The sequence below is a fragment of the Buteo buteo genome, chromosome 2 (genome assembly GCF_964188355.1).
Source record: "Buteo buteo chromosome 2, bButBut1.hap1.1, whole genome shotgun sequence".
In the NCBI taxonomy this organism is placed as follows: Eukaryota; Metazoa; Chordata; class Aves; order Accipitriformes; family Accipitridae; genus Buteo; species Buteo buteo.
In genome coordinates this window covers 6,905,794-6,925,577 of record NC_134172.1, presented here as the reverse complement: position 1 = coordinate 6,925,577, position 19,784 = coordinate 6,905,794, and the positions used below count along the sequence as shown (strand labels likewise).

General features: G+C 43.8%; 1 protein-coding gene across 6 annotated transcripts in view; it reads right to left on the bottom strand.

The window, feature by feature from the left end:
* LOC142038847 (sodium channel protein type 5 subunit alpha-like) overlaps nucleotides 1-19,784 on the bottom strand; it is a 217,149-nt gene that overhangs the window by 70,227 nt on the left and 127,138 nt on the right. For all 6 annotated transcript variants that reach the window (XM_075044726.1, XM_075044717.1, XM_075044735.1 and 3 more), the window contains one exon: nucleotides 115-585. In XM_075044726.1, coding sequence (XP_074900827.1) covers nucleotides 115-585 — 471 coding nt within the window. The remainder of the gene's footprint in view (nucleotides 1-114; nucleotides 586-19,784) is intronic.

Below are 19,784 nucleotides of genomic sequence, written 5' to 3'. Positions count from 1 at the left end.
CAAAGGCAGGATTAGGCCATAGGACATTTGCATCACGAGCCATGGATCCAGATCAAAGGTGGGAAAAAAGGCTGTCTGAATAAGCTGCAACTAGCAAACATTTTAGTTGCCTACCTGCTCCATTTCCGTAAAGGTGCTCTGTTCCTCATCTTCCTCCTCAATATCTGACTCTCCCACAGCAATAGGAACACAAATGGACAGGTCAGGATTGGTCATAAAATCATCGTTGTCTGTAATTCCTAGGTGTTTCTCCCCATTTTTATTCATTCCATCCTCAGCGTGGTTCTCTTTGTGATTCTCCATGTCTTTGCCAAGGTCAGCGGTTGTGTGACTGTTCACACAATTATTAAGGGCACCTGTGTTCTGGGCAGCAAGCTTCATCATTGCCTTCTTTTCAGCCGTCGTCTTGGGGTGCCGGAGAACATTGCAGCAAAAATTCCACGTCGTGTGCTTCACGTACTGAAGACCCCTGTTGATCCGAGCAAAAGCAAGCTGCAGGTTGTTCATCTCCCCATCCTCGTCTGGTGCTGAGAGGTTGTCAGCGCTGAAGGAGCTTAGAAGCAAGGCAAGGAACAGGTTGAGCACCTGAAACAAATAAAGTGAAAAGGAAATCAATGACCCTTAAATGTGGAGGATGAATGTTTGGTCTTGGAAGCAGGAGGGTCTGAGTCTCATCTCATCCGTACCACCGTAACACCACCTGCGTTCGTGGAACTACCTCTAATTATAGGTGATTTCAGTAGGAAAAAGAGGTTTTCAGACATTTCCAAATGCATTCATTTCAGGTGCAGAAGTATAGCATGGAGAATAACAAACTCTGACATTCCCTTTCCCCCTCCAACACCCCAAAACACAGAAAAGAAAAGATAAAGCTCAGGAACAGCATAAAGGATAAAATGTTAATTGCAAGCTACATAGTGCAAATATTCTCATAAGTGGTAGTATAATGAAATTCCTATAATTGCCAGTATTCCATCTTGGAGAAAAGCACTAACTGCAACTCTAACTGACATCCAGAAAGATACTGCTTACACTTAGAAAAAGACTATAGGAAGAATGTTTTCAGGACCTTTTAGTTTTTACTCAGTGTGAATATTGTTATTTATATTTCATAGTATATAATATATAGGGAGATGGACAAGCTGGAAGAGTGGGTCCATGTGAACATCATGAGGTTCAACAAGGTCAAGTGCAAGGTCCTGCATCTGGGCTGGGGCAACCCCCGGTATCCATACAGGCTGGGGGACGAAGGGATTGAGAGCAGCCAGGCAGAGAAAGACTTGGGAACACTGGTGGATGAAAAGCTGGACGTGAGCCGGCAATGTGCGCTCGCCACCCAGAAAGCCAACCGTACCCTGGGCTGCATCAGAAGAAGTGTGACCAGCAGGTCGAGGGAGGGGATTCTGCCCCTCTGCTCTCTTGAGACCCCCTGCAGTACTGCATCCAGTTCTGGGGTCCTCAGCACAGGAAAGACATGGACCTGTTGGAGCGAGTCCAGAGGAGGGCCACAAAAATGATCAGAGGGATGGAACGCCTCTCCTGTGAGGAAAGACTGTGAGAGTTGGGGTTGTTCAGCCTGGAGAAGAGAAGGACCCAGGGAGACCCTATTGTGGCCTTTCAACACTTAAAGGGGGCTTATAAGAAAGATGGGGACAGACTTTTTAGTAGGGCCTGTAGCAAAAGGACAAGAGGTAATGGTTTTAAACTCGAAGAAGGTAGATTCAGGCTAGATATAAGGAAGAAATGTTTTATGATAAGGGTGGTGAAACACTGGAACAGGTTGCCCAGAGAGGTGGTCGATGCCCCATCCCTGGAAACATTCCAGATCAGGTTGGACAGGGCTCTGAACATCCTGATCTAGTTGAAGATGTTCCTGCTCATGGTGGGGTGTTGGACTAGATGACCTTTAAAGGTCCCTTCCAACCCAAACTATTTTATGATTCTATGATAATGATATACATATGCATGGTACTTAAAGCAACAAGTACATTTGGAAACATTTCTAAACATTCGTATGTATTTTCACAGATAGTCTTGATTTAAATATCCTCTGGGCCATGAGGAAAATCTATTGTGACTGTGAATAAACTGTGAATAAACACCTAAGAAGTCATATAGTTTCAAAACCCTCCAGGCAAAAACGAATGATCACAACCAGGATTAACGTGGCCAAATCTGAGCAGGGTTCACCCCCAAAGCAGGCTTGGTCCTGGAAATGCTGCTACTAGTCAGGAAAAAAACTATTTGAAGATTTTCACAGGTGTATGAGAAGAACCAAACCAAACTGGAGACTGTAAGTTGGCTTCCTCTTGTTCCTGCAACTTCAGAACTGTCAGCATTTGCTGCTAGCACACAGCAAGATTAGACATAACTACACATTTGGGTGACATATCTAATGATTTAAGTCTCTTTTTACCTTCTTCCCCCCTCCAATAAATACAATTATATCCAATAAATAAAACTAGCTTCTTCTCAAAGGCTATTCCCAGTAATATGTCTTGCAGGCTGATCACCAGTTGCTGTGTATGGGACATTACACCTGCCCGTGGTCTGAGAAGGAATGAATTCCAGCTTTTTGCCAGATTGACAAGGGCAAGAAGCTCAAACCAGAGGTATATGTCTGGGATGACAGGAATGGGGCAAAGGTGACTCACATCAACACCGGCTAAAATATATTTACCCAAAATAAACTAGGAGCAAATTGCTTGGTATCAAGTCATCTGCTGCCTGTAGAAGGTAGGTGGGTGCCAGCTCTGTGGCACTGCAAGGCAGAGATCAGTGCTGCAGCACTTTTGCAGTTTTAGCAATAAAATGGACTTTGTGAAGATATTTTCTCTGCGATTTCTTAAAGCTACCAGAAATACTTATAAGTCCCCTGGCTTCTATCTTTCTGATAGCATTTTGAATTGACAGTCTGCTAGACCAAAATAAAGAGTTAAAAGTACTTATATTTAATTGGGCCTTACCAAAGAACCACCAACTTTTGCTATCGCCCCCCCCCCCCCGCTCCTTCTTATTTCAAATATTCAGAATATATGAGCTGGAATTTTGAAAACTTGGTCTTAATCACTCTGGTGACACAGAATTTGAAGTGTCCTGTCAGTACTGTTTTGTAAAGTACTCTTTGCAATCACCGTGATTATAAACAAAAGCAGTTGGTAGCACAGCAGATGCCCATGTCCATTATGAAATGCTGTATAAACTATTGCTGCACTGAGCACTACTCTGCTCTAAATCAAAGTGTGATTAAAGCTAATTGTTTCTTAGCTGGTCCATCATACTGGAGTGTCCCTGACAGCTTGTGTGGGTCTCCTCTTAATCATTGTGGCGGTCTGGTATCAATCAATCTTTCATTCCATATCCCACTCGGAGGTATTCCAAGTGATGTTGTCTGATAGGTAGTTGAAAACCAGACTACTGGATATAGTGCCAAGCAGGTGGGAGCCCATCAGTGAAGGAGTCACTGGTAGAATCACTTTAGTCATTTTTAACCAAGTTTGATAGAAGGATGGGGGCTCAGAGATAAACACATTGCTACAAGTGACCTGAAAATAAGCACGTGTGTAGAGAAGAGACACTGCCCAGGTCACCAGTCAGACAGACCTTGGAACAAGCCACAGCACGTGTCTCCTTCCCAGTGGCAGTCCTGGGACATGGGAAGGAGCTGGAAGGAGGGAGGGGATAAAGAAATCCAGAATAAAAATCTTCTGAACTTTATAGGTTCACTTCAGCTACCTTAACAGAGGTGTCTACTGTTGTTTGAGGTTATCTGAGACATCTGCATCAGACCTACAGGAGATGTGTGTCCTCCCAAAAAGCTCCAGCTATCATCCAACCAGGTCACGACAGGGTGTTGCAGCAGACAACAGACTGGTGGTGTTTAGGGAACTGAACTCTTCAAGGATGGCAATTGCCTCTAGGCACAGACACCAAAGCTTGAGGGTCTAATGGGGCATCTAAGTCCCATTTCAATCAAAATAAATTAACCATGCAGACAACAGAGCCTGACCAAATACAGGTAACCACATCAGGGCTGCGTGCACCTGCCAATATGTAGTCATCTAGTGCCAACCGACCCTAGTGTGCCCAAGTCATCCTGAGGCAACTGGCCAAGAGGACACACTATTATGGGAGATCTGTGTCTAGTTGGAGGCCAGGAAGGATTACCTTACAGTATCCCCACTTGTGCTAGACAAAACTGAGTCAAGCCCCAGATCTCAGCAGACTGTAGTGGTAGCTCAGACGTCGTCTCCATATATGAATACCTCTGTGTAGGCACCCAAATTTTGTTATCTGAAGCTGAATTTCATCCTATACTTCATTAATTCTGCTGTTCACAGAATAACTTGCTTGAAATGCCTTGTTTTAATTTTCTGTATTTATTTTAGGTGTCAAACTACAGTTACATAAGTTTATCCAGATACACCTGCAGGTGTATATAATAGTTGGTAACATTCTTAGTGTTGTTATTTACCATGGATTATTAAGGCAATGTTGTTTGCTTCCCAGAAATGCAGCTGACATTTTGCACAAAGAGCTATTTGCACTTCATGCTTTTAGCCAAAAATAAACCTCAAATATCATTCCCTCCTTCCTTTATGAGCAGGTAACCTCAGAGTTCTATTGCTGGGCATTCAAATAGAGTGAACTGCTGTATAAGCACTTTATGTTTACTTATTCCCCCCCATTTCACTGTACACTGCATTTTCCAGAAAAATATATGCTCAACCCATGACACACCACATGTCCTGTAAAAGGTTACTAATAATATCCAGTCCTCCTGGTTGCTAACGCAATGCTTTCAGTGTAAGTAAAAGCAAACTAAAGACTAATTCAGTTTTCAAAAGCAATGGCAGATTTGTGTCCATATGGATCCCCTTAGAAAGTAATCTGCTTTCCAGTGACACCAAGCAGCCAGCCTGTGAAAGCAGGTCGCTTTTTTGGTCTTTGAGGTTAGGAATCGAATGACAGAGGCACTCAAAGAAACCCTAATTCCTTTAGCATAATGATGTGAAGCATTTATCCTAATGACAATACAGCATGCTTTCATAGGCTTTCTCACTTCTAATGCCTTTCCAAAGCTGGTGACTCTGGTTATGCCATTATAAGGCACAAACAATCAGATTCATCCAGCCTAATGTCAGGTGCCTCCCTTTGGTGCTTAAGGTGGAGGAGTTTTCCTAGGATGTCTGCAGATGATGGAGACAGTCTGGCATCCCAGGAGATGCTGAAGAGCTGAACCATCGCTGGTGGTGCCTACTGAAGCCTAAGCTAGCTTGGGTTTACTATCTCGCAGCTAGACTGAAGTTAAGGCACTTACCGATGCAGGCTAAATAAATAACAGAGAATCATAGAATACCTCAAGTTGGAAGGGACCCATAAGGATCATCGAGCCCAACTCCCTGCTCCTCACAGGACTACCTAAAACTAAATGATATGACTAAGAGCATCATCTGTGACTTGCCAAACCCAGCAAGGTATCCAGAAAGTCCTTCCTGGTACCAGACTGGTACTCCACGCTCCAGGCCAGTGGTGGCCAACCTTTATAACCAGGCAACCTTCACCAGGTAAGAGAAGAGCTCAGGATGTTTCAGCCCCATCCTGACCAGAGCTGCAGCACACAGGTAGCAAGCCTGCCACTGCACAGTGTTACGCCAATTCTGTGGTCGCAGCTAGTGAAGAGTTACAGAGGCATGAAGCCATGAAGGTAATTCCTAGCTCCCCGGTGAACATCTCGGCTCCATTGCCTCCTTTTGTTTTGGCCAACATAGGACAAAACCAGACAGTTTCATTTAAGATGACACCTTCTCATCAAACGCTTTTTGAAAATATGTCTGCAAACTCTGTTGCTGAAGTTAAAATACTTTTGGAGCAAAAGCGTGTGACTACTCCCTCATTTCCCTTCCATTCTTGTATTTATCTTGATTTGACAAAAATGGAGGGACATAAATCTCTATGTATTTAACCTTCCACCTGTCATTCAGTCAAACCGTGTGCAGCCCTGCAATCCTCCTGCGCTCCTGTGAATTGATTCAGCAATGCATTCTCTGCCTTGCACTCTGACTGGTGTCACCCAGACGGAGGGCATTTGGCACCTTGCTCAGCACTGGGCTGAATATAGGCTGAAAACCCACTGGAAAGTCTAAGGCCATTTCTTAGCAGATGATTGAAAATAATTCTATATTTCATTTAGCTAGGAGCAAGAATGATGTTGCAGCTGCACAAGTTCAATGGCAGGGTTAAGCCATCTCCAAAGTGAAGTCCTCAGCTACTGGTCTTGTTTGATTGCGGAGGATCTCAGATGAGCTCACCCACACAGCTTCTCCAGTAGTGGGATCTGTCGTGACCACACACTACCAACAAAACAAGTGAGTTTGATTTTCGAACCCCTGATCCTTTCCTGTGCATGCAGTTTAAATGAACCTTCACAGTGAGCAGCAACTAAGGCCAGACATTCTCATCTGCCCAGACCACACAGGACAAATCTTAGTAGGCTGGAATCAAAGATGGGATCATCCTTGCAAGGGGGAGGTTCACAGAGCAGGAGCTGCTCTCGTGAGCACTTGTTTGCTTGTAAACCCACAGGACCCTTCAAACAACGGCAGATGTGTGCCATCCTCTCATCTGCAGGAGATGGAGGGTAGGAAGGACAGTTGAGGGCAGCTACAAGGGACCTACGTCACCTGAGGGTGCTTCTCTGTAGAAGAGGAATCTCCTAGGAGCCAGCTAACCAGGGTTTTCTATAACAATAGGGTCCAGAGCAGAAAACATGCCCCATCAGTGAATTCTGTCATGCAAAAAAGAAAGCGGTTAAAACAAACTGTATCCCTGTGGCAGTACATTGTCACTGCTGTCACTCAGCTGCATGGAAAAGCCCAGACAGCGCAGCATGGTGAAGTACCTTCCAGGAACATCAGCTACTCATCTAATAACTTTTTTTTGTGGATAAAACAAGACCCATACACCTCAGCCTATTCAAACCCACTTCTCCGGCAGTGCCTGTCAGACACAGACCAGTAAGAAGCTATTTAGGCACTCTCTGACCAGTGGAAACCAATTTTCTTCCTTCCTGTTTGTTTTCTGATGGCAGTGGACATCTGTTCTTTGGCTAACACAGATGGGAAAGATGCAGTTTTCTCTTTGCAGACCTTGATGACTTCTAGCAAGCCTAATACAACATGTACCATTTTTTAAATTTTATTTACTGTAGCAAAATCCGTGAAGCTGCAAAGAAAAACTACTCATAAAGGCTTTCACTACATCAAGGAAGTGTGAGATCTAAGTTTAAGAGAGAGACCTGGAGTAATAGGTCATCTAGTCCATCTCTGCTACTGGAGGATTATTTCTTTCTTTGGAAGTGTATTTTCCAATCCTTTGTACATTTTCATCCCAGGGCAAAGTTTACCAAGAGAGAATACTCCTGCAAAAAGCAATTTACATGATCAGTTATTTTCTATATTCCCTTTTCTATTATTTAAGCTATTTGTGCTTGGATAAGAGGCTTATATCCTCCCCGCCCAGTTTCTCTTTATCCTGTAGTCAATCTCATAATTCCATTCTCGTGATATCTTAGTTTCTTGCTGTCGAAATGATCATGATACCACAAGTATGGCATGAGGTCCTTGTGGCCAGGGGCAGGTGGGAGAGAACACGAGTTGGAGCAGGATTGATCTTCATGTTTCTTGCCCAAGATCAGCTAGGAAAAACCATGGAAATGGGGATATGGATTTCCTGCCTTGCAGCCATACAACTTCCCAAGTGGACTGTGTTTGGTCTTACAAGGCAGGCTAGCAGTTGTAGATGAGGTTTTTCGGGGCACTATAGGACCAGTTTGTTGCAACAGGAATATTTTCTTATCAACTCCATGTCAATCGGTTCAGCGAAATAACTGGTTTGTCTGGTTAAATATAAGAAAATGAAAGTTAATAAAAACAATGCACCAAATTCAGCCTATTTCCCATGTAAAATCCCTAAACTACTTTATGATGGAAATGAGAACAATGTTCTCCACTTGAAAAAAAAAAACCCAGAAGTAATATGGTAGGAATAATTCTCTCATATGCAAATACAAAAGTGGCTATAACTTCAGTGATTTCATGTGAATGATTTCTATTTTCCCTAAGAAAGAAGAGAACAAGGCCTGATTTTGCCCTTAGCCTCCCAGCTACCACGTGCACTTTCCCTGCCGGTGCAGAACAGTGCTCGCAGACCGCGTGCTTGAGAAGTGCAGCCGTGGGGGCATGGATGGCACTCACACTCCCTTTAGGGGAGTCGAAGGCATCTAGGGTCCTTTTTATAGACAGGCTAGATCCAATCCATATGGTCAGAGGAGCTTGAGCCCAATGTATCCCATCCTAAATCTGATGGCTGCACAGGTGAGATGACATGAAGGAGTAAAAGTGCCTTTTCTCTCTGTTGACTGTGAAGAATAGGTAGGGTGGGTGATGCAGCTGTAGCTATCTGCACGGTAGACTCTTGAAACTGGGCGAGACTAATGTCCCCCCCATCTCATTAGTGGTTTTGTGGTATTTACCATAAGGCTACGAGTTTTGCTGACCGTTCTTTCAGCGGTCTCTTGTGCAGCTGGTTGCCTTTAAGCAGTACAAGGCAGAGAAGTGATGCTGGACGGCAGTTGTGCTTGCCCACATTTGACGGTGTGTGGATGGGTGGGGGGAATGGTCACTCTATTTCTCACTTCAGTGTTTAAAAGCATATGTATAATTAATGGAGCAGATTCCTCGGTGCTGTTCTTGCCACTTTACATAGGAGTAAATCTCCTTGAGTAATGGAAGGGTAGATTAAGTCCATTAATTACACTTCACAACACCTTTGTGTCGCATAAGAATTTTTTGAGGTCATTTGAAGCTGCCATTCATCCCTCCCTGCTTTCAGTGGAGCTACAAAGCTGCACTAGCACCGGGGTACGTCAGACCCAGCACGGCTACATCCTATCGAGAGGGGGAGGCAGGCAAAGGGCACCACGTCAACATCGGTCTTGCTACCAGTCTGATGCACAGGACCACACAACGAAATGCCTCTTCCGAGAGGGAAGCTGAACTGGGAGGGAGACGCTGGAGCTTCCCCAGGTCCCGTCTCACAAGGACCAGCCATTAGCCTCTGACTTTCCCCACCTCCAGCCTCTGCAGCACCCCAAAAGTGGGCAGAATGAGGGGTCTATGTCCTTGTCACTCTGAAACACGGATCTGAGGCAACCCATGACGCTTCTTACAACAACCTGGTGGGTCTCTCATCCCAAGTCTTTTTCATTTGTTATCCACCTATGTGGGTATAAAAGTGCACACAAACTGTACCACTCCAAGTGCTGGTCAAGAACTGCTGAATTGAATTTAGATATTTTTTTTTTAGCTGATGACTTCCAGGTTTTTTTGAAAGTAAGTCCCTTAGAAGTATCAGAAGACGAGTCTCTGGCAACCAAGAAAATCTTAGTCTCCAAATCCTGTATGAAAGAGGAGGGTGGGATGGTGAGTGGAGGAAGAGAAATTCTTTCCACTGCTAAAGCCACAGCTTAAAAACAAACATGTTCCCACAGGTTTTTCATCAGATATCAAAACAACACTAATTCACCAGCATAGCAAGAGCTCCATCAGAGCTGCTGGGGACATCTCAAACCACTGTCTAGACAGACAAAACGTGGTATCAGACAAGTCCAGTTCCAAACCTCTCCTGGCAAGACAGCTGTGTTCGCGATGTGAAAGGCTCAACATACCCCAAAAGCATTAGAGAAACTACAAAAAGTTTATTGATTACAAACCAAGAGACAATTACCTTTTTGCTAAGTCAACAAAAGTCTTTAGCTGTCATGGTGATTAGGATGTCAAGAAAACCAGAGGGCAAGACAGACTGCACAGGCTTGGGCTGACTGTACACACAAGAGTCTTTGCTATTGCTGCTCCCCTCAAGGAGTGATGATAGGTGAGAAACACCTGTATTATATCTGGAATATTTTCACTACTCATACACAAACACCACCTCATCAGCTGCTCTACCAATTATTATTCAATGACTAGACACAAATAAAAAAACCAAAGAATTTTGGAAGTTTAAGCTCTGTGGTTTTTACCTGGAGACCACACCAGCCCTAACCCTGCATGGCTGGGCACACATAGAGGACACTGCCCAATCAAGGCAGAGTGGGATTGCTGGAGTCACCCTTTAAAATTCAGATCCTACACCTCCCCTGAGAGGAAGACACCCAGCTGTGACCAAAGATTGTGCTACGTTTTGCCCTCGGTCATCTACAGGCCATCATGACCCTTGGGCAGTCAGAGAGATCAAGAGAAAAAGGTAATTCCCATTCACACATGGCAGAAAACATCTGGGGAAAGATAAGCCACAGAGAACCAAAAGGATAAAAAAAACCCTGGAAACAGAGTAACAGAGAAAGAAAACCAGTGATAATGGCCACAGTAAGCAATGACTTCCCTGCAGCCAATATATTACACCAAAGCAAAATCAATATGACGGTAGGTCCAGAGACTAGAAAATTAAATCAGAGTCAAGAAATAATTAATATTAGCTTTGCCTTTGGGTTTTGTTTTGTTTTGTTTGCAGGGAGGGGAACAATATTTCCTTTAAAATGTTACTTTCTAAGCCATTTCCCAGGTTTGATATTATAACTTGGGTTCCATCATGCAATCAAACTTTCCTATTAAGTGAAATGTGAAAAGGATATCTATTTAGTGAATTTCAGAGGTGTAAGGAGGTTCTGATTTTTTTGCGTTTTGCAAGTGCAGATTCCTGGGAGGGCAGAGCAGAGTGACAGAGCTGTCTTCCAGCCAGGAGGACTTCTTTCAGGAAAGCTACAAAACAGATTTCTACTAGTAATTTTGCACAGTACAAAATCTCCTGCCTTCACAGCACACGGCTGGGCTTGCAGCTTTCACATACCTCTGCTGCCGAAGACCGATGACCCAAAAGCGGGACAAACCCCTGGCTTTCATTAAAGAAACAGGGCGGAAGGGTTTACCAGCAGTGATGCCAGTTACATCTCCAAAATGAGAGCCACGCCTCTGTTTGCAAGGCAGGAGGTGCTGACACGCACATCTCACTGCTGTCCTAAAAAGTGACCCATTTTCTCTGCCACCATCTGCTCCTGGCTCCCACAGTGCCCCCAGTCAGCAGCCCATCTTCTTTGATCTCTGGCTTAGCTGTGGCTACTTCTGCAAGTCTATAGTGCTTCCTAAATTCCCAGGGAGATATCCTTGTTCCTTTGCAAGGAAGGAGGTGGATGTCCTTTCTTCCCTCGGTGTCTGTCTACAGGATAAAGCTGGCTCTGAGCTGTGTTTTGCAGAGAAGCATTACTAAAAACATAAGAAAAGCACTTTGTGGAGGACTGGCTACCAGCACCCTTCAAACCAAGTCTGTGCTCAACTGCACGATCAAAGCAAACTCTTCTTTCCAGGCATGATGACCTCATCTTTGACTACCTTCTTATATCAGGAAGTACAAAGGTATTGTGCTGATGTGGAAATTTGAAAATTATTTTATGTATTAATTGTATGCTGTGTGCCTGGCTGAAATCCCAGCAACTGGAGTTGCTCAAAGTCTTCTTCAGTACAACATAGAGATAAAATTGAGGAATCAAAGGAGAAAGTTGGTAGTGTAAGTTGTCCCTAAGAACATTTTCATTAGTTTATGTTCACTGCCAATCTGCTAGAGAGAAGAAAGGAACCAAGAGCTAGGCAGCTAGTCCATTTTATGATCTAAAAATTGCATCTGCAGTAGTAAACAAAGATGAGCCAAGGCTTGTCCTCCATCCCTGAGGGTAAGCAGCTCACCTCCCTTCCCTGCTCTTCCCCCAGGCAGGATTGCTTCGTGGCTGCTGTCCCCAGCCAAGGCTGTCCAGGCACAAGGTGGGACGGGGTGGCCAGGGAATTTGTTAACCAAGACAGAGGAGGGACACTCATAATGTTTGAGTTCATGCCCTGGCCAGTTTATAGATGCAGCCACCTGCCTGTGTTTTCAAGCAGAGAGACTTCAGAAGGCGTTTTGCACTTGCTGAACCTCCCAGAAATGGGATGGCATGACATCTAAATGTGGGAGATGAGGATTACAGGAGAGAAGGGATATGGAAGTCCTCCTGGAAGAAACACCCATACAAAGGAGTTTGGAGCACAGGGAGCGTGAGAGTGCTCTTAGTTGTGTGGTTGCAACAAATGAGTATAGGTGAAGGGGACCAGAAAGAGAAGGGAACTGGTGGCAGGGAGGAGGCAGCAAACAGAGGGGAAGGGGGATGAACTGAGAGTAGAGCTGCTTGAAAAATGTTGTATTGGTTTTGTGTGGCAAGGTTTTGGTAGCGGGGGGGGTTACAGGGGTGGCTTCTGTAAGAAGTTGCTGGAAGCTTCCCCTGTGTTCGAGAGAGAGCAAGCCCATACCAGTCGGCTCTAAGACGGACCTGCCGCCAGCCAAGGCTGAGCCAATCAGTGATAGTGGTAACGCCTCTGTGATAACATTTTTAAGAAGGAAAAAAAGTTGGGAGAGGGAGGAACAGCTGCCGGAGAGAGGAGTGAGAACATGTAAGAGAAACAAGCCTGCGGACACCAAGGTCAGTGAAGAAGGAGGGGGAGGAGATGCTCCAGGCGCCGGAGCGAAGATTCCCCTGCAGCCCGTGGTGAAGACCCTGGTGAGGCAGGCTGTCCTCCTGCAGTCCAGGGAGGTCCACGGTGGAGCAGATATCCACCTGCAGCCCGTGGAGGACCCCACGCCGGAGCAGGTGGGTTCCTGAAGGAGGCTGTGACCCCGTGGGAACCCCGCGCTGGAGCAGGCTCCTGGCAGGACCTGCGGATCTGTGGAGAGAGGAGCCCACGCTGGAGCAGGTTTTCTGGCAGGACTTGTGACCCCGTGGGGGACCCACGCTGGAGCAGTGTGTGCCTGAAGGACTGCACACCGTGGAAAGGACCCACGCTGGAGCAGTTCGTGAAGAGCTGCAGCCCGTGGGAATGGCCCACGTTGGAGACGTTCGTGGAGGACTGTCTCCCGTGGGTGGGACCCCACGCTGGAGCGGGGGAAGAGTGTGATGAGCCCTCACCCTGAGGAGGTGAAGCGGCAGAAAATAACATGGGATGACCGTAAACCCCATCCCTATCCCCCTGTGCCGCTAGGGGGGGCTTGGTGGAGAAATCCGGGAGTGAAGTTGTGCCCGGGAAGAAGGGAGGGGTGGGGGGAAGGTGTTCTGAGATTTCGTTTTATTTCTCATTACCTTACTCTGGCTGATTTGTAATAAATTGAGCTAATTTTCCCTAAGCTGAGTCTGTTTTGCCCGTGACGGTAATTAGTGAATGATCTCTCTCCTGTCCTTATCTCGACCTGCAAGCTTTTGTTATATTTTTCTCTCCCCTGTCCAGCTGAGGATGGGGGAGTGATAGAACGGCTTTGGTGGGCACCTGGCGTTCAGCCAGGATCAACCCATCACAAACGTCCATCTCCAAAGACAAATGTAAGTGCCTCTTTTCATCTCCATGAAAATTCAGCATGGAAAATATCAAGTATACTTCAATCCAAACCCTAAGATCAATTAGCATGTACTCTTTTCGTGAGAAAATATGACTATGACCCACAGAAGGCAGAGCTTCTGTACAAACATTGGCTTGGTCAAAAATAAAACCACTTTTGCATTGAAAAAATTGCAAGAATTTCAAATGGCTTCAGGACAGAGACTTGGAATTTGCTTGTGTGTTGGGAAGGGTGAAGTCAGGATACACGATGAGATGGAGCCTGCAGAAGATGTCATAAAAGGCAGAAAGCCAAAGCAATGTTGAAAAAGAATGAGGTTTGCTCAGAGCATGAGACTAGGAAGACTACAGCAGAGATATGTGGCAACATCAAAGAGGGAATTACTATAATCAAGGCCAGAGCTGACCAAAAAGAAAGAAAATACATTTTAGGTAGAAGAAAAATAAAGGAAGGGAAGATTTGGGTCACATTCAATGAGAACTAATTTAAACAAGAGTCTGGCTAGGGATGACCCAAACAAAACAAGAAGAAAAGATAGCACATGAAATCTAGAGACGGAGATATAGAACAAAAGAGACCTAAATAGCAGCAAAGAAATAAAAATGTTAAGAGGGATGAAAAAACAACAGGTCTGATACTCCTTTTCTTTGCACTGTTTGCAGTAATACAAAATCAATGGAGTAGATCTGTATTTGTTGGAGATTCTCCTTGGCAAATATGGGCCAGTGGTTTTATTGGATTTGTAGGAGTTTAACAGAGTAAGAGCCAGCCAAGCTGACTTTTGGGAACAGGAGGAAATGTGAGATGGTAGCAGGAAACTAATGGCAAGACCTCTTTCACTGCAGGAACTTCTTACAGTTCAGTAAGACCCAAAAAGGCAGGAAATTGGTATCTAATCTTGTGTATTACATTTAGTTTCCAAATGTATTCTTCAGCGTATTTCCTTGGGAAGCCGCAGACTATGTTGTCATGTATGTGCTAGGTGGAGAAATGCAGATATGAATACGCACTGTACATGGAAAAGATAAATTCCAGTCTCTTTTAAATATCATACACCTCCTAAGAAGGTTAAGCCTGTCATGACTAGCTGATTGTTTCACATATCCTTTTTAACAAGCTATTTCTAGAGGCAGCTGTTAGAATTAACTGCTCACTGCTTAGTTTTGGTGGGGAAAAATAATATTTTTAACTGATTTTTTTTTTGAACAAAAGTATGAGATGTTTAGGAGTAATGAATAATGTATTAAATTTGTACCACCATGTCTATTTTAACATTAAAAGCTTGCCCTTCCCTCGACACACACTAGGAAGAATTCTGTTGTCATTACCCTTTCAATGACATCCAGACAACTCGCACAGTGACATTAATAAAAAGAGACATATTTAGTTGTACCTACCTTTGCACACTCTTGTCCAATTAAATTTGACTCAGTGTCTTCTAGATTTTTAATAACTACCCAGCTATTAGCAAGAGCTTAACCACTGACAAAACCCTACTTAGATGATTAACCAAGGCCAGATGCAGTACAAAAAATGGGAGGTATTTTACCCTACTGATGCCTGCTATATTAACAGGGCTGCGGTTTTTATTTTGAAAACTCAGCTCCCCTTCAATCCCCAGACTACAACCAAATCTCAACAAACAATCCACTAGTATCATCTTCCCAAATAAAATATATAAGTGCAAATATATATAAGGTGGATCCTATTAAAAATATTTCATCTTGTCAGCAGTTCACATAATGGAGTCAATGCTTAAGCAATATTTTTAGAGAAATATCTCTGACTTGAAAACACAATTAGAACAAAAGGTATAAGGATGGTTTCCAAGGGGCAGGTTGATTGAACTAATACATTATTGTCTCACACCCCTGAAGGTTAATGGGAGGTAGTTTCATATTCCCTTATATACATACCTATGGAAGAGCACTAGCAATATTATCAGATTTTTTTCCTCTCTGATACATCCCAGTGACTAATTTATAGATCGAGAAGCAATATTTACAATTCTACCGATGAAAATCTGCACCAAATGCCAAAATCTGTCACAGCTCACCAGTGAATCTGGTTTGGATTATTGCTTTTGGGAATTCCTTATTTCACAGATGAAAAAAGAGCCTTGGTCCAGTTTTTGTTTTCAGCCTCCTCTAATCTGCCTCAGAAGCAAAAGCTCGCTCCTCTTCTGTATGCCAACTTTTATTAGGATCTTGGCTATTTGTATTTAAAAAGATCTACCTTTCTGTGGATGGATGTGACAGAGAAAATTTCGTAGATTTTAGTGTATATTCAACATGGACACCACATAGTACCTTGAAAACAGGAACTGAACACACTTGTCTCCTAATAAAAGACGCATACTCAGATTTAGTCACCAAGTTCCAAGATTCAGCTCTTCAGAAGAAACAATTGAGCCTGTGGCAGGATACAGAAACTCATAAATCTGGAGTGACAGAAGGGAGCAGATTACTTTTTAGGAGTACATTTTGAAAGTAGTTTCTCCTCCCATCTCTTCTCAGGTGTATTTCCCTCACATCTCTTGGGCAAAGCAGCCCTATACCTCCCAGCTTTGAATGGACTCTACTTAACCTACCATAAAATGGCATTTTTGAAAACCAGCAGTCTTTGGTGGTCCATCATAAACATCCTGAGGTTAATCTCCCCAGACTTTTTAGCACCAGCATCTGGTGTTACACATGAGAGTGGGATATATCTACTCAACAAAATAAATGATAGTCATTTATGTGGGCACTGATAAATCACAAAATTTTTAAAGCCTGGAGTCTTAGGCAAAAGGTTTGTATTTAAAGTAACCGATATGAGGATACAAGCTTTCCATCTCTGCTAGGAGTCATCAGAGGCAACCGGACTGATTGATGGCTGGTGTCTGGTTTTATCTTTTTGATTTATCCCATGATGCTATCTGTTTCTGGTGGACCTTTCTTTACTCTTGAGGATGTTTAATACTTAAGCAGATATAGCCAGATGTTTGCTCAAAAGCATCAGCTACCTGAGTGCTCTGCTTACCAGACACTGCTCAAGCAAGGATGGATAATGGGGAACAGCAAAAATTGCTTTGGGACATGTGGACTATGCAGGTAGCTGGAATGAAAAATATGAAGGGAGAAGGTGGGAAATGTGCTGGGGTTTAGCTACTTTCCTCTGAGGTTTAAATTCTCCGGTATCACGCTAAATGTACCTGCTGCCAGCCTTAAGCATACATCAATAGAAGCAAAAAAAGATGGAAACATGCTGACGGTTGTTTTGACTCTATTTTGCTTGTGTCCCCAAATGTGCTTACTCATGTGTTCTGGGCTGCTCTTCTGCAAAGCTGCATGTGACTCAAGAAAGAAAATTCACCTCCCTTATGTAAGTGTCCAAATTGGTGAGACAGACTCCAGCGACACTTCCACTTCTCACTAATGATCCCTTGGGCTCCCTGGCTTCTCCTGGACCCTGTAACTCTCTGGACCCCACCTCCAGTATTCCCCCAGCTCTCATTATGGATCCTGCAGCTTTCTGATGAGCTCTCCTCCTCCACGGTGCCCCCCATGCACTCCGCTTGCCGCTTTGCAGATTTTGTGTGTCCTGACGATGACTGTTACTGACATGCCTATTCTCGCCTGTTTGTCTAGTGGCCTTCTCAGCTGATGTAACCAAAGCACAAACGCACATTCCCAGAATGTTGGGAGCTGCTGAAAGAGCAGATAAGGTGAACGAAAGCACCCAGGACATGAATGTGGGGGTGCAGAGAGAGCGGAGGGAAGGCAGTGCTCATGCAAGACTTGGGACAACCTGAACTTCTCTTTGAATCTCCTGTGGATGCACATTTCTTTGCAAAACACTGTTCTTCCCCAGCTTTAGGTAGCTGTGTCTTATCCCCTCTTCCTTCCATTGTGCAAGAAATGGAACCGGTGGGCCCCAAGGAGAATACCTGCTTGGTGGTAGAAGTACAATGTACAAAGCTTAAGGACACAGACCTCTACCATGGTTTGAAAATTAAAAAACTAAAACCTAAAATGTTGTAACTTGGGCTTGTAATACCTTCTCCCCAAACTTGTTTTAACTTCCAGCAGGCAGATCTAACCTAGTATTTGCAATTAGAAGACACACAATATCTTAAAATTCCAGTTCATTTGTATTAATCATCAGCTGCAATACAAATACTACATTTCCCTCCAAGGAGATTAACCTTTAGTCACAGAGTGGATATCTTCAGTGGCCCCTCTGAATAAAAGCATGTTTGTCATTAAATGCAAAAATGATTACTTGATTCAGGGCAGCAAGTCTTGCTGCAGCTCTCGAGCTGTACATTTCTCTGGGGATAGACAGTAAAAACTGTGAAAATGGGGCTTCAGTAGTTCTAGATTTGTACATAATTTGAAAAGAAAATAAGGAGATAGCTGGAAAAGTGCTATCATATGTCATCAGTGTTCCATCTTCATTCGTTTATTGGCGCAAGAAATCTTAATGAATGAGGCCTCGTTCCTTTGGGGTAAAGCAACCCTGAATACCCTGTAAAAAGTTTCATGGTCTTGAAAGCCCTTGGTGTAATGCTTCATGTCTTTTAAAAGCATCAGAGTCTTGATGTAGCTTTCCTCAGTGACAGTCCCATCATGTCAGGCAGAAATACAAGTCTCATCTGAAGACCTTCTTTGACCATCATAATATGCTTTGGCTGTCTGAGCTCTTGAAATGTAAAATTGTAATCCACTTTTACCTAGGCCTGTTAGATGCCTAGCTATTTTGCTATTACTTGTGATTTTACCACAAGGGACAGTGATAGATCTCTATATCCATTTCATTTAAACAAAGAGAAAATCTGACACATTACCATAAACCTCTTCCAAGCCTGCTTGCAGTGACAGAGATGTATCAGTATCGGGTGAGACAGGACTTTATGGCTACTTCTACACTAATAAATTAAATGTGCCCAGGAACATTTTGTGATACTGAGAACAAATGCAAAAGACCATCTTGCTCCATATTATTAAACTTCTTCATACCCTGCACTGACCACAAAATCTCAGCTGGGATAGTCCCTTGCCTGTGAAACTCCCATATAGTCAGCCAGCTGATGGATTCCCACAGGGTGGGCTACCAGTTCTCCTGCACAGGTGGCCACATACACTCACTCTTATGTTCCTCAATTGGAGATCGTGGTGCTCATGTAGCAACACTCAGTAATTAACTCTAGGAACCAGTTTTATAGAGAAACAAAGCCCCCATGCTGAAGAAGATACTAATCCAAATAGCAGTCCCGTCTTAAGTGTTTATACACTATACATCACAGCTACCTCTTTTGTGAGGTTTTTGTTCTATTTTCTTGACTGCAAACACCAAACTAAAGGCAACATTAGCAAACAAATGGGAAAAAAAAGGCAAACAAAGCTAATCAGAATTAAACATTTATCACATGCCCTTACTTTGTTCTAAATATTAAAAAAATAGGCAGGAAAAAAAGCAATTGATCCGGATAGACACAAATTTGCAGGCACACATAGAAAGTGATTTTGCCTAACTGTAGGATTACAGGCATAGCTAGTAGATATTAGACAGCTACATGGGACCCAATGGCTCCTTATGTTACTTCGGGTCTGTCACTTAGGAAAAGGATTCAGGACAGGAAGTTGCCACAAATTTCTTCTCATAGACTAAACTTCACATATACCTGTAGTCACTTCTCTTCCCCACCAAAACAATCCTCCTGATCCCAAATCTCTCTTGCGCATCTGACAGGCCAGGGTCTGTGCTAAATGGCCCTTCATCCCTCTCACCCCTCTCCTCCTTCTAGGACATTTATTCCCATCCAGGTTGCATTGGTGGTGCTCAGCACAACCTTCTAGTGGGAGGGAGACTCTTGTGGAAGGACATGTTGAAGTGGAAATACTAAGAAGTTATGCACTGCTCACATTCCCCGTAACTTGATTTCTTTCTTTCTTGCCTTGCCACAGAGACATTTCTCTGTCAGAACAGCTCTGGTAATATGCCATTTTATCAACAGACTTCGGCTGTTAAAGATTGAAATGTTGGTGAATGAGACCTAATGAGGTCTTCTTGGCATCTGACCAGTTTGAGGATCCACAGATTTTAACTTGATGGAGATTTAGCAGCACTTTCCCAGAACATCTCTTCAAGGAACTGTCCTACACTAACTTGTAGGAAAGGCATACAGGGAGGCACGAACATCTTTTTTCCAAGAATGTGACATTTCCAAATTTCTGTGTGTCACAGTCATGGGTCATGTTAGAACAGAAGAAATACCTATTAAGGCTTCCTGAGACATGGAAGCAGAAAAGAGGACGGGTTCCAGG